Source organism: Equus caballus, chromosome X, assembly GCF_041296265.1.
Source record: "Equus caballus isolate H_3958 breed thoroughbred chromosome X, TB-T2T, whole genome shotgun sequence".
In the NCBI taxonomy this organism is placed as follows: domain Eukaryota; kingdom Metazoa; phylum Chordata; class Mammalia; order Perissodactyla; family Equidae; genus Equus; species Equus caballus.
Genome location: NC_091715.1, coordinates 103,900,039 through 103,915,683, shown reverse-complemented (window position 1 = coordinate 103,915,683; position 15,645 = coordinate 103,900,039). Strand labels below are relative to the sequence as shown.

Sequence of the window (15,645 nt, the reverse complement as noted above, 5' to 3'; positions counted from 1 at the left end):
ACCATGGAGGCAATGAGGCATGTAGCGGTAGTCAGAACAGAGGGAAGAGAGTTGCAAGGGGAGTGTGCTCAGCAGTGCCCGGGGCTGCAGGGGGCCCCTAAGATAGGAGGTGAAAAGTGCCCACTGGGTCTGGCGTTCACTTTCGATCTTTGAGCAGGTCTGGGTACAGGAGGGGCAGAAGGCAAACTGCAAGGGTTGAGGATGTGCACTCAGTGAGGGAGGCTTCCCTTCAAGGACTTCTGGCTGCGGAGGGAAGGAGTGAGGTGGGATGCATGGCTGAGAGAGGGTTCTTTTGAATATGGGAGAAACTTCAGCCATGAGGAAGGAGATAGCTGAAGAAAGCTTGAAAACGCAAGAAATATGTAAAAGAATGAGGTAGATCCTGCAGACTGTACTGGAGGCACGTCCATGGTACTGCTCAATGAAAAAGATGTCCTATGACAGGATCCCTTTTGTTTTTTGTAAAATAAAATACCCCCTACAATTCTGTAAGTGTGTATATGTATGGTATGTAGATATATAGGTTTATGTTTGCTTTATATTACGGATCTAAAGTTGAGTAAGATAGAAAAGGTGAGGAAAACCTTTTTTTCCTTCAGAAAAATGAAGTAGGGTAGGAGCAGTAAGATAGAGGGCTTTTGCTTCTTTATATACTTCTGTGTTGTGAAAGCAAAATAATTAAATGTTCACAAATATACAAAAAGGAAAAGGAAGTTAATTTACTGACTTGGCTAGGTTTGGAAAGGCCACCTCTTCCTCTATGACAAAGGAGGGGAGAGCAGAGACTGATCTGTGTTACAAGGGGGTGGGAAGACAAGAGGGCTCCTGCCTGTTTGTCCCTTAGACAAAGCACCTGAGAGTGAATGAGGACAGCAGGTCTGGGTAGGGCTGTGGGCTTTTGGGCAATGGCAGATTTAGGAATAACTGGGGGTGGAGAGTCAGGGAGGGGAAGGAAAGGCTCATCAAGCTGCACAGAGGACTCCATTGTCCATTGGGATAGGGTTCAACTGAAAGAAAGCCAAAGGGTAAAGCAGTGGGAGCCTAGGAGGGGGCACTGGAAAGGAAGGGAGTGGTTCCAGGAGGGGTACCAAACACAGATCTCTGTGTTACAACTTGTTTTCATAATATTCTCTTCAGTAAAAGATTCAGTCTGTTTGTTTGGTTTGGGGTTTTATGTTTGGTAGGACTAAGGAGAGATATTGACATTTTCATGAATGCATGTGGTATACCCATTTTAAAAGTTTTTCTCTGTAAGTCCAGAGGAAAGGATTTAATAAACTAAAATTAATTCCACTTCGGTCACTAAATATCCTCAACAAATCCAACTGAGGTGATCTGACTTGGCCTTTGAGCCCTTGAGCTAGCATGCTTAGTGAGATGGGCAGCTAAAGAGATTTTGTTGTTGTTAGTGCCCTCAAATTGAGTCAGAATCCCAACTCCAGGCTCCAGGACCCTGTGGACAGCAGAGCTGAGCCCTGTCCACTCTTTTTGCACCATCCTCTCACCTTCCAGCACTCTATCAGACAACGCTCTGCTGCTATTCATAGGGTTTCCATGGCCAATATTTTCAGAACTGGGTGGCCAGGTCTCTCATCCTAGTCTACCTTAGCCTGGAAGCTCCACCGAATCCTGTCCACCATGAGCGACCCTGCTGGTATTTGAAATACCAGTGGCATTGCTTTCAGCATCACAACAACAGGCAGCCTCCACAGTATGACAACAGACAGACAACAGATGGTGGTGTGGTTCCCTGACCAGGAAATGAACCCGGGTTGTGGTGGTGAGAGCACTGAATCTTAACCACTAGACCACCAGGTCTGGCTGAACAAGACAGCTTTAAAAACAATGTCGTTTGAAGAAGATCCAGCTTTAATGGGCAAGGGAAGGAGACGGAAATTTCACAGGGGCCAATGTCTTAGTCAAAACTGGTGATTTGTTTTTACCTCTAGAGAAACGATAGTGATCCTCTCTGGGCTTGCTATTTGAGATAATGGCAAGCAAAGTAGTTAAAGGGAATGACCTGTCCACATGCTGGGAAATCAAACTTGGCTCCACCTGTTTCTAAAATAATGGAAAGTAAAAATAGGCCATATTTTATTTAGAAACAACAATGCTTTTTCATCCTTGCTTTCTGTCATGTGGGATTAAAGTGAAAAGTTTGCCAGAGTGTTTGTACAAAGACATTACCTAATAGGAAACTTCCCTAAATGTCTTAAAAATCAGAATTTTCTGCGACTTTGCACACTGCTGTAAAATACTGATTTTCCCAGCATCATTCTTTGCACTGTCATCTCATAATAATTGTCTTCCTGCTATCTATTTCTGTTTCTATTGGTAAAACTTATTAGAAAACGAAAGGGTTCATGTGGCCAAATTAAAAACCTCCAGATGCTAGTGACCAGAGGGTTCCAGCCAGTAAGCTGCAACCAACATGTATGGAAAGTCTGCTCTATGTGTGTGTAAAGTGTGCTAGGGGGTCATCCAGGGGTATGGTTTAGTCCCAGTTAAAAAAGAGGGGACAAAAGGAGAGAGCAAAAGAGGTGAATGCACATATGAAACATGGCCAAACCACTTTTACTTATGGGGAATCAGAGGAAGGTATTGGAAGGGAGCAGGGTTATGGTGCTGAAAAATAAAAAATGTATATGGCATCTCTCTAACCAGGTAAGTGTATATTGCCTTAGTATTAAATAACATGATCTGGTCTGGAAATGAGTGTGTGTAGATTAGTGTTAACCCAGGTCTTGTTTTAACGAGATCAAGGCCTTGGGGTGCAACTACACGTCACCCTCCTACTCAGCTTTTCTCTTTCATAGTCATAGATACAAAGTGTACCCGCCAAACCTTAACCAGCTATCATGCCAAGGTGGATCCCTCTTCAGTGGTGAGAGAGTAGGGATGGCTCTGTGTGAATTCATCGCTACCGCTGAGAAAAAACGTTGGAGTGCATGTTCTGACTGACAGTGCTGAGCTCAGCAGCATTTCCTTTCATTAATTAGGGTAGAGTCATAGGCGGGAATTTACCCTTTTTAAACATACATTTTCTCTATGGAAATATCATCTGCTAAAAATGTGCCTTGTTATCTGACTGCAAGTTAAGATGCTCATTAGTTGTATCTTGTAGCTTCTTTTCTAAGAATTGGACAATGTCTTAAATATATCTGAAACCTCCATAAAACAAGGGTTATTTATTGTTAGGTTCATATTCAGAAAAAAGGCCTTGATGAACCCAAGTTCCAGCCAAACCGACCATCCTGTTTTTCCCTGTGCACAACCCATGTTTTACTGCCTTCCTGCCCTTGGACATTGTTCCATCTGCCTGGGAAGGCCTCTACTATCGCCACCTGCTTAGCTCCTCAAGCACCATCTCAAACATCACTGATTCTGTAAGCTGAAAGCTATTTTCCTTACTCTCTACTGCTACTTTATCTCTATTTTTCTTATAGCATTTTCACTTTCTCTCACGTGTGATAGGATAAAAGTCATTCATTTAGTGTTGGCAGCTGTTCCCTTCTCCCCACCCCCTAAAAATAATCCTCTTTTTGGCTGTATGGGTCTCGCCAAATCCAGCAACTTGTATGCAGATTCTTGGTATGTCAGATCAGTTCCTGGTCTTTTATTGTACAGAATAGGTGTAATGGGCAGAAAGAGCTGAAAAATTATAAGGAGCAATGCTAGTTTAAATTACATTGCAAAGGGGAGCAAGAGCTTCTTGTAAGGAAAAAACAAGCAAGAGAGGATTGAAAAAGAGGAAAAATTTGCAGAGGATGCATTCCAGAGTGAGTTATTTAGTTAGGAATGAGAATGAGGAGTGATAAGAGAGGTTTCTGGGCAGCTGCAGTGTCTAAGAGATAGCGTGAAAGTAATGTGAAAAGATAATTTTTATTTCATTTGATTTTTTTTGATGAGGAAGATTGGCCCTGAGCTAACATCTGTTGCCAATTTTCCTCTATTTTATGTGGGATGCCACCACAGCATGGCTTGATGAGTGGTACTAAGTCTGTGCCCAGGATCTGAACCTGCGAACCCTGGGCCACCGAAGCAGAGCATGCAAACTTAACTACTATGCCACTGGGCTGGCCTCCAAAAAGATAATTTTAAATGTTGCTGGGGGTTACAAATTGGCGCCCCCCTTGATGTTTTTGAAAGGCCCACAGTAAAGACTTAAATATTCAAACTTGTAAAATTATGTTTAGTTACTGGACTGTTTCCTAGGGTACAATTCTATGCTGAACCAGACGAGATCCTGTCTTTTACTTGAGTATACTTGTGTGACTGTAATTTGTATACATGTCCCAAATCATCTTTTAATCTGTTAGAAAGCAGGAGCCCTGTCATTCACTTTGGCCTTTTTGGTACCTTCACAGAATAGGTGCTCAATAAATATTTGTTTGGTGACTAATAGATACCTGACACTTGAAATGATATTGGCTGAAAAAATATCCTTTTTATTAAAAAGAAACAAAAACAAAAACAAAAAAACTGTAGTTAGGAAGGAACGCACCCTCATTTTTCTGACACTATGAAATATTTCACCTTTAGGGTGAAGGAAGGAAGCAGTTTCATACAATGAGTTCTTGAAAAACATAATCATACATTTATAACACCTGATCATATTCATTCTAGCACTTTGTCATATACTGATGTATATACTTCTCTGATTGATTCATCATCAATCTTATATCGTAGACGTTTGAGAGTCAGAGTAAACAGACAAAAAGAGTCAGTTAAGGATATACTTCCCGCAAGGTTTCTCCATCTCTTTTCTTTGGTAAAAAACAACTTTTAAGTACTTGTGCAGAATATTTGGCAATTGGCAAATGATCACAAAGTGTTTCAAACTTTGAAAGACAAGTAGTCTAGTTTTATCTCTGGAAATTCCTGCTTTAACTTGATCCTCACTTATGAACTTAGAATCTCTATTGCCCTGTCCTCTGTTGCCCATTTTCAATCAGTAGAATTCCATCCTCATCACCAGACAATATTGTACATTGTGGAAACTGAAAACAGAATCACAGAACTTTATACGGGCAGGAATGAACCATATCTCCTTTGTTGTGATATACAGATACCTATGAAGAACAGTAAAAATAGGGAATAAAAGAAGAGACAGTAGAGAAAGATTATGTGTGTGAACTGGATAGACCTGAGTCCAAGTCTCAGGTCCACCATTTACTAGCCACGTTTCACTGAGCGAGTTCTTTAACCTCTCTGAGTATCAGTTTTATCATCTTCAATAATATGACCTACCTCATAGGGTTATTGAGGATGATCACAGTGTCAGCCATATAACAAGGGCTAAAAAATCATAGCTAGTAATAATAGTGGTAGTGTTAGTAAAAGTAGAAATAAGAGATAATGCGTTGAGTGCTTACTCTATGTCAGCATTGGTGCTAAGTGCTTGTCAGCATTCCCTGAGGTAGACACTATTATCTTTGCTCCTCTCTAAGTCTTCTCTCTCTCAGTTAATAGCACCATGATTCACACTGTTGCTTAAGTCAAAAACAGGAGTCATCCTTTATTCAACTCTTTCTCCCATTTCTCACATCCAGTGCATCAGTATGTCCTGTCAGCTCATCCTTCAATACATATCTAGAATCCATTCACTCCTCCCCATCTCCATAACTACCACCTGAATCCAAGCTTACCATCACGTATCTCCTCAACTAAAATAATTGCTTTCCAACTTGGTCTTCTTGCTTGTCTCCCTACAATCCATTCTCATCAGGGCAGCCAGTGATCTTTTCACAGGGAAATCTGATCATGTCACTCCTCAGCTTAAAATACAACGCTCTACTTTTGCCTCTGATTGCTAATAAGAATAAGCTTCTTATCCTGGCCCACAATATGCAACAGGATCTGGCCTCTGATTGCCTCTCCAGCTTCATTCAGTGCCAATTTCCCTCAGCTCACTGTATTTTATCCAGACTGTCCTTCTTTAGCTTACTTGAATATAACAAGCCTGCTCTTGTTTTCATGACCTTTGCACTTGCTGTTCACTCTGACTGGAACACTGTTCCTGTAGATCGTGACAAGGCTTGTTCCTTCCTGTCATGCCGGTCTCAGCTTATAAGTCCCTTTCTCTTGGGGGCCCTTCTTTACCAGTCAACCAAAAATGGCCTCCCAGTCACTCCTGTAATATGACCCTTTTTTATTCTCACCATAAGCATTATCCAATGTAGTCTTGTGAATGTATTTGTTATTTGTATGTTTACCCCATTTTAGAAGATTAAGTTTCAGGAGAGTGGGAATTTTAATCTGTCTTGTTCAATGCTATATACCAAACTCCTAAAGCCAGCATTCAAAATATCTTAAGTTGAATAAACAAATGAATCTTCATTTTCTAGGTGAGGAAAGCAAGACACATATCACACAGCTATAATATACCATCACTCCCTAGGTTAACGTTGGAGTCAGAACCTAGTAATTCAGAGTTTGGAAATGGTCGTCCACTAGTTGAATCCAAGAAGGGACTTTTATGGGAGGGGAGCCCAGACAACTAAAAATTGCGGAAATTTCACATAAATATTCGGATTTCAATTTTTTCTTTAAAAATCAGGATATCTGGCAATATTGGGGCTATATTTCCATATGGTAACAATGATTTGGTCTGTCATGTGGCTGCCTGACCTTAACTGAGACATAGCTCATTCATTCGTGCAATAATTATTTATTGAGCATCTACTATGTGCCATACACTGTTCTAGGCTCTTGAGATATATCAGTAAACAAACAAACCAAAAAACCCCAAAGATTCCTGTCCTTAAGGAACTTACATTTTAGCATGAGGAGATGGAAAATAAACAATAAATATGATAAATCAGTAAAGTGTATATATCACAAAAGGTGATAATTACTATAGATAAAATTAAGAGTGAGGTAAGAAGTATCAGGAGTACAGAGGATGGGGACTGAGTGGAAGACAATCTTAAAATTATAAATAAGATAGTTAAGGAAGACCCACTGATAAGGTTAGAATAGAGGAAATTGTGCAATTGAAGGAAATGAGGGAATTAGTCATATGGATATAGGAGAGGAAAGCATTCCAGACAGAAGGAACAACCAGTGCAAAGACCCTAAGGCTGGAGTATACCTGTCATGTTTGAGAAACAGAAAGCAGGTCAGAGCGGCTAGAACAGAGTGAGCAACGGAGAGAAGAATGGGAAAATAGTAAGTTAGAGAGGTACCAGAGTCTAGATCACATCAGGCCTTTTGATCCCTAGTAAGGACTTAGCTTTTATTCCAAATGAAATGGGAAGCCAATGGAAGGTCCTGAGCAGAACAGAGACATATATGACTTATGTTTTTAAAAAATCACTCAGACTACCATATTAAGTTTAGATTGAGGGGAGACGTGGTAAAGCAGAGAAATCAATTAGGAGTTTATTGCAACAATAGAGATAAGAGATGATGTCCCGGACCAGGGTGGTAGCAGTGGTATGGAAGCCACAGCCCGTGCAATCCCCAAAATTTGAGAGAGTTAAGACCCTGTGGGATAACCCCGTGATCAGTGGGAGATGGGAGCTGAGAGATAAATTCTTGCCCATTTCTCATCCTGAATCAACCATCTTGAAATATCGTCCCTCCTCCCTTGCCTCACTTCCCTTTTCCTTCACTCTTATTTCCCTAGGATTACACTCTCCAATACTCATTAGCTTTTACTACAAGGTTTGTTTTCTAGGAACTCATGGTAAGGCAAGAGGAAGATCAAGAGTTCAGTTTTGGACATACAGGTTTTGACACCAAGTGGAGATGCTAAAAAGTCTGTTGGATAAAAGAGTGCATTTTGGGAGAGAGATCCGGGCTTGGAAGGTATACATTTTGGAGTTATCAGTGTACAGATGGCATATAAAACTATAAGACTATATAAACAGATTACGGAACGAGTGACTGTGAATAGAGATGAAAAAAAAATAAGGACCAAGCCACAGGGCCCTCTAACATTAAGAGGTCATGTCTTCCTCTAGGAGAGTGTGATTCTTTGGAAGTTAAGTAAAGAACACATATCAAAAAGATGGAGGAGATCAACTGCGCCAAATGCACAGATCAAGTAAAAGGAGGAGTGACAATTGACCTGACCACTGGATTTAGCATTGTTGAGGTCATTGGAAACTTTGATAAGAGCAATTTTGATGGAGTAGTGAAAGTAAAATTCTGATTGGAATTTGTTTAATAAAGAATTAGTGGAGATGAGCTCAAGACTGTGAGTGCAGACAATAGTTTCTTTGACATAGTTTTGCTGCAAACAGGAGCAAGGAAATAGGGGGAGTGGCTGGCAGGGGAAGTAGAGTCAAGAGGACTTTTTTAGATGGTGTAAATATTGACCTATGTGTATACTGATGGAAAGGATCCGGTAGAAATAGAAAATTCCATGATACAGGAAAGAGATGAGAAAATTGCTCAGGTGATATCCTTGAGTAGGCAAATAGGGATGGGACCTAGTGCACAAGTGATTGGCCTTACATAGGAACAGCAAGGCCAGTCCATCAATGGTAACAGACTTGAAGGCAGAGTAGGTAGGTACAAATGCCAATAGGCAGGTAGATGTAGTGGAATTTCTCTCCTAATTGTTTCAATTTTTTTCAGTGAAATGGGAAGCAAGAGGAGGAGATATTAGAGGCTTGAGGAGAGCAGACAATGTGAAATAGTCATCTAGGCGGACAGGAGACTGAATGGACCAAGAATATACACTAAGACTACTTGGCATCATTAAGGGTCCATTGGAGGTTCATGATGATGAATTTAAAATGAGACCAGTCAATTATATATTGTCCTTCAGTCAAGTTCAGCTGCAAGGATACTAGTATAATCATAGATGTAGAGTTAGGTTTAAACAGTGTTATTGTTTTCACAAGTGAGTAAGATGAAGGGAGAGAGGGTTAAAGGGAATCGAGAGTTTATATATGGGAGTGATTACAATGATTGATCACGGAATTTAAACTGTGCTAGGTGAGAAGAGAGAAAGGGACCCTGAAAAAATTGTGGGATCAATGAGCTGGGTTGGGTCAATTAATTATTGGAATTGGTACATAGAAAGAGTGAGCTAGAGGTGGTGGCAAGAACAGAATACATGAAAATGAGATTATGGTAAGGATTGCTACAGCTTCCAACACTCCAGAATGCTTCAGATCGCCTGCCAGAATCATTACATTCCTTCTTGGACCCTGAAAAGATTTTGAATTTGCCACTCCTGCAACAGGTTAAAACCTTGATATGAGCAAAATAACCATAAAACAGAAAGGCATTGAATTTGTGTAATGATACAAGGGATGAACTAAATATAGATAGATAGATAGATAGATAGATAGATAGATAGATAGATAGATGAATAACAGTGTTAAATAGCTCATCAATAATTATTTGAAATCAATTCCTATTTTATGATGATCAGTTATAACCCCTTAATTAATACAGAGCTGGTAATCTTGCTGACTAAACTGTAAACATAGGCTTCCTGCCAATAAACAAACTGAATGGAGTTGAAATTCCATAGGTATTGTACAATAGAATGGTTACATTTCTAAGTATTACATAGCTAATGTACAACAGTATGGTTATATTTCTAAACATTGCAGCACATCTAATTCACTGAAATGAAAATAAATTACAATTGACACTACTTTGCTATTTGTTACCAATAATTTTGTCAACAAGTAAATTACCAAATTTTGGAGGTCAAAAACACAGTATTTTCAGGTTGTATATGTGTTCCTTTATGCACAATTGCTACAAAAAATAAGTAAATCAGGGAGTCCCGCTTATAGCCAAAAATAGCTAGAAAAAAAATAACTAATTGCATCACACTTTAGCCTATACAGGCCAGAGAAATTGCCACTGTCTCAAGACCCTGCTGTACAATCTTGATCTTTTCTGAGGTCAATTAATTGTATAAGATCCAGGTTCTCATTTTTCCTACAAAAAAAACTATCTACTTTCCTAGAAATTGCTAGCCAGGCAACCAACTCGTTGACAATTAACTTTTCAAGGATCAATACTTAAGTCAAAATTGAACTATGAGAAATGTTCCTGTTCTTGCAAATGTCTTAGTAACCATGGTGGGGAGTAGGGCAGGAGGGTGGAAGGTGATAAAAGCTATTTTTTAGTGTCTTAGGTAGACTGTTCTTTTTAAATGCACAGGTTTTCTTGCAATACAGCATAAAGTAAATCCCCTGGTACATGTTCAATGAATGTTTGTTGACTGAAATAGAAAACTTGTTTAATATATGGCACATAGGCACTTTTAGGTCATGATCATTTAAGGGTCATTAAAATCAGGCAAAATTACTGTAACTTACATTTCTTTTTCTTTTTTATCTTGGAACATTTCAAACATACTCAAAAATAAAAAGAATATAATGAACCCTCATGTACTCATTGTACAGATTTAATAATTAGCAACATGCGACATTTCTTCTTTCAAATATCTCCACCCTCCCTCAACTCTTCTGGTGATGTTTTGTTAGAGTAATAATAAGGCAAACGTGAGGAACAGCAAGGCAAATGTCCTACCTCAGAGTTGGATAAATGCAATAAGGAACCATTTAGAAACAGTTTGTGAAGCATTCAGACTTTAAGAACCTCATTTATTGCAGTGATTATTAAAGAACAAAATAGTTGGATTGTGTTCCCATTTAAAAAGGGTGTTCCTTGTTCTGTTTACTTCATTGGAGAGGTAAATGGGCATGATAGTTTTGAACCTGTAACTGGTTCTCTGCACCTGGCCATTGTTAGCCCCAAATACACAGGTTTCTACAGATGTTCAATGATATTTAATCATTCTTTTCAATATCTGTAAATTCACTTCAGGATTATATGAATACATCTATCTTTATCCACAGCTTAAGTCACCCCTTGATCCAAGTTATTGAGAAAGTGATATGTGGGGTTTTGTCAAATAAGATTACTCTCATCATTTTTATCCTACTAAGGTGCCTCCACTGAAAACATTTGGGTGGGAAAGGGGGCGACAGTAATTCTTAGACTGGCACTGCCTCGCAAAATATGACTCACTTCTCCACTATTCCTCTATTACTAACCCACTGACATGCTGAGAAATTCAACTAATTGCTCTTGAGACTGGCCAAAGAAAAACATAAAAATGAGTAATTGGCTACTGAAAGGTCACAAACAGTAAACTTTTCTTGCTATGATTCAAATAGGTGGAGAATATTACTAAATATTTCATATCCGCGTTTTTAAACACAGTGAAATCAATAGAGTAATTTTAATGAGGTCAATAAAGCATTAAAAAAATAATCCATAATTACCTTAAAATGGTATCAGATTGAGGATTTAGGTGAAAATAGACATTGCCAATTTCAGTCTTTTTCACTATAAATATCACCCTTTGGCAATGGCATAAAATCACCTATACGGACTGAATTTCTCACTTGCCACATATTTGGAGCTAGTAGCCACTACTAGATCTGAAATATGTTTATTATTCATAGTCAAATGCTAGCTACTTCATTTATGTCATCCTGGAAGAGATTTCTATATGTCTGAGTTGACAAAAGACTCTTGCTTCCTTTAGAACAGTGGTTCCCAAACTTTCCTTACCAAGGCACACATGAGGGATAATATTGACAATTTTACCCACCTCTATCAGTCCCAATCACTCCCTAAGACCTGCTGCATGAATAAAAGAGGTCACCACTTATGCCAAAATCTGAGTCTCTGCACAGCAGAATACCATCCCTTTCGCTTCTACTGATCTAGATGTGAGTTGAGAACCACTGACTTAGATGATATCTACAATAAATACAAATAAGGTCAATCTGACAGGTACTTGAAAGAAAGGGCCACCTATAGGAAAAGATTTCAGGGCCATTGGGAAATCCCACTTGTACGCGAAATAAACAAAGCTTTGTTTAAATGCAAATAGGCTGTCAGCTGAGAGAGGCTAGAAGCAATAACAACCCAGTAGTGTGCCTAGCACCCAAATCTTGGTTTCTAATACCATTCTCCATGAAAGGGAATCAAGGCTCTTTGGGAAAATGGCTGATTCTAGGACGGGGGGCAAGAAATATACAAGATAATCCTGGAACATCTTATAGTGCTGGAATATAAGGAAATACAAAAAAAAAAAAAAAAATCCCCCAATAATGAGGTTATGTCAAAGGGACAGATGTATCAACTGAAAGAGATTCCAATGGACAAAGGTGGAAGAATTTGAGCCAGAAAACAAATATCCAAGCCAGAACATAAATATCCAAGTCCATATTGATATAAATAAACGGGAGAGAAGAGGCAAATATCCTATGCAGAAGAATTCCAAATAATTTTATGTAGATACTCCGCCCTTAATGAGGTGGAGCATAACTCCCCACTCCTTAAGTATGGGCTATGAATAGCTACTTTCTTCCAAAGAGGATAGTGTGAAAAGCGAGGAAAAAAAAGAGTAAGTTTACAGTGGAGGAAGACACACACTACCTCGAGCCAGGTGATCAAGGTCAATATCAAGAGTCATAGGGCATGTGATGTGATGAGAATAGTATTTTACCTCTGTGATCTTCCTCCGAAAAATACATTACCCCAAAATAACCATGAAAAAATTATCAGATAAGTCCCAATTGAGGGACATTCTTCAAAATATCTGAAAAGCACTATTCAAGCTGTCAAGGTCTTCAGAAACAAGGAAAGTCTGAGAAACCACCACAGCCAAAAGGAGACTAAGGAGATATGACAACTACATGCAGTGTGGTATCCCAGATGGACTCCTGGAACAGAAAAGGGGCATTAAAGAAGATCTGAGGAAACATGAATAAAGTATGGACTTCAGTTAATAATAATGTACCATTATTGGTTCATTAATTGTAACAGGTGTACCATAGTCATGTAAGATGTTAATAATAAGAGAAAATGGGTGTAGGGCATACAGGAACTTTCTGTACCATCTTCGCAATAATTCTGTAAATCTAAAACTGTTCTAAAATTTAAAAGTTTATTTACAAGAAAATAGGGGGCTTTTATTACAGCACTTTTTGTAGGGACAAAAAAACTGGAAACAAAGTATACGCACTTTAATGGGGAAATGACTGACTAAAATGTGGTATCATAGACTCTCAAGCAACACAAGAGTATTATAGACTTAAAAGGATGAGTGAGCTCTTTATCAATTGACTTGGAAATATTTCCACTATGTATTTTTACTAAGAAAAGAAAATGCAGAGAAACACATAACTCCCTTTTTATTTCGTAAAACAATGAGGAGAAAATTCCCATGTACATATGTTTGTATAATGAAAAGAGTAAGGAGAAGGCATGCAAGGATTATCAACATTAACATACCCAATTATTAACATTGCTCAGAGTAGGGGAATGGGGCTAGAGGAGGAGAGGTAGCAGGACTCGGGACAAAAGCAGGGCAGGGGAAGTAAGCAATAATTAATTCAATAATTCATTACAAGGATAGCACATGTATATAGTGAGCTGATGCCTTGCAAATAAAATTTTAAATTTACAAATGCAAAAAGCAAACATAAAAAGCAAATGGAGTAGGGGGAGGAAAAGAGATCTATTTTAGATTGGCAGGATTTAATGAGCATGGGGATGGAGAGGGGGTAGGCAGGGAAAGAGCAGCAGCACGCTAAAGAATACAGCATCAGTCACTGAAGCTGAATTACACTCACTCTTCAATTTTGCCAAGAGCTGCCCAAGTAGGTGAAAATATTGACTATCAGGAAGAGTGTGATCAGAATGATTGCTATTTCTGCCAGTATCCTGGGGTTTTTGCCCACCACAAAGAGACTAAACTCACCATTTGCTTCCCCAAAACTCCCCCCCACACACATATAACAGTGATTCGAGAAGGTTATTTATACATCACCTCTTCTCCTGGCCTTTTGAACAATAAGGCCTCACCAGGGGCTTCCATGTGTTTTTGACAAAGAGGTGACATAACTTTGGCATCAGACAAAGTCCACAGGAGACAAAAATAGGTAGGGTCTGCGTTTCCAAGAAGGTATAATCAAATAATAGAATGCAGGTCCCGGTGAGCAAGGTCAGAGGGTCCCAAAATGGCAGAGTTGAAAAGTGCTTTAAAGGTCATCTCAGCTATTTACTTCAATACCTAATGCAGTCTTTATCTGAAATTCTAGATCCTAGCACTGGGGTGGCATGGGAAATAAGGACATATGGTGAAATCCCTATGGATAAAGCAGACGCTTTTCACCGTAAAATTCTTGCAAACAGGAATTGTATCTGTGAATTCTTCCCAGTATAGTACCTAGGAACTCAGGATGACCATGTGTTTACAGTGCTCCATGTTGAATATTTGCAGACGGTGGACTCAAACTCACAATGCAAATTCTATGGAGAATTTCACCAGTAGCTCATTTGCTAAGAGATCTCCCAGCAGCATTTGAAGCTATTTTCCATCAACAAGAAAGGAGAGACCTTAGTCTCAATGATACTTCAGGTCATTTTCATGGTCAGATAACAAGATCCTTGAGCCAACGCAAAAACAACTGTTAATATAAGACCCTGGGGCAAGGACGGAGTTGCAGAAAAAGTAAATCATAAAATTTTCTAATTTAAATGAGCACATACAGAAAATGGGAGTCCCATTTTATGAAAATTTGATAAGAATTTGCTATGTAGTTCCAATAAATAATTAGAATTGAATTTACTGGAGCTCCACATGCACTGCAACTTTTCAAGGACACATCCACTGTACAACATGAGGCACACCTGCACACACTCCAGTCCCAATCAAAAGACTACCAACTGTGGTATTGAGCAATATTTTCACACAGCACTTACCTTAAAACACAAGTGTAGAATCCGCTGTCTTGTGCCTCAGCTGAGTGAAACCATATTGAATCTTCCTCTTTGCTCATCCTGACCTCGGAAAAGATGATGGGCTCTTCCAAATCACCTTTGTTTTTGTACCACATAAGCCTGAGTCCAGTGCTCTGAGCCATGCTATAGTTGGTGCGAATATAACTGTAGAAAAGGGCACATTTCACTCGGACTGGTTCACCTGCCAAAGCCATGTACGTCTTGAGATCCACTGACCAGTCAATGCAGCCATCCACTGAAAGAAAACCAGATTGGGCATGAGATGCAGTGAGCATTGTTGCTAATAATGGTAAAAGCAGCAATCACTCCCCACACGTACTGAGGACTTACTACGAGCCAGGCACTGCATGAAGCGCTTTACAGAAATTACCTCATTCAATCTTCACAGCGATCCTATGAGATAGACCAGTATGCCCCTTAGACCTAGGCAGGCAGGATCCCTGTTCTAGCCCTGTGCCTTTGGGGTATTTCCAATCCTCTACAGTAATCTGCTTGAGGTTGACTTAATCCTCTAAGATTCTCCAGCATGTGTGCCTATGTGGTTGTCCTGGGACCCCACGACCAGGTCTCAATTCCAGCAGAGCAGCCTGGCAAGTAGATCACCCCTGCTAGCCATGTGGTATTTGCTTCACAGGATTTTGGAAGATTGGACTGCTGGAATGACACTGACATGCTGATTTGAGGTGACTCAAGTGGTTTATATAGACAGGGGCCCCACAAAAAAATACTTCCACAGGACTCCTGTACAGCCTAGGAGCAGCCCTGAGATTGACACTATTATTCTATTTTGCAGACAAGAAAACTGAGACTCAGAGAAGTTCAGTGACTTTGCCCAAGGTCACA

The 15,645-nt window shown here is 39.5% G+C and overlaps 1 protein-coding gene across 1 annotated transcript in view; it reads right to left on the bottom strand.

Moving 5' to 3' along the window:
* IL1RAPL2 (interleukin 1 receptor accessory protein like 2) overlaps positions 1 to 15,645 on the bottom strand; it is a 969,995-nt gene that overhangs the window by 461,777 nt on the left and 492,573 nt on the right. The window contains exon 4 of the mRNA XM_023633573.2: positions 14,764 to 15,037. Coding sequence (XP_023489341.1) covers positions 14,764 to 15,037 — 274 coding nt within the window. The remainder of the gene's footprint in view (positions 1 to 14,763; positions 15,038 to 15,645) is intronic.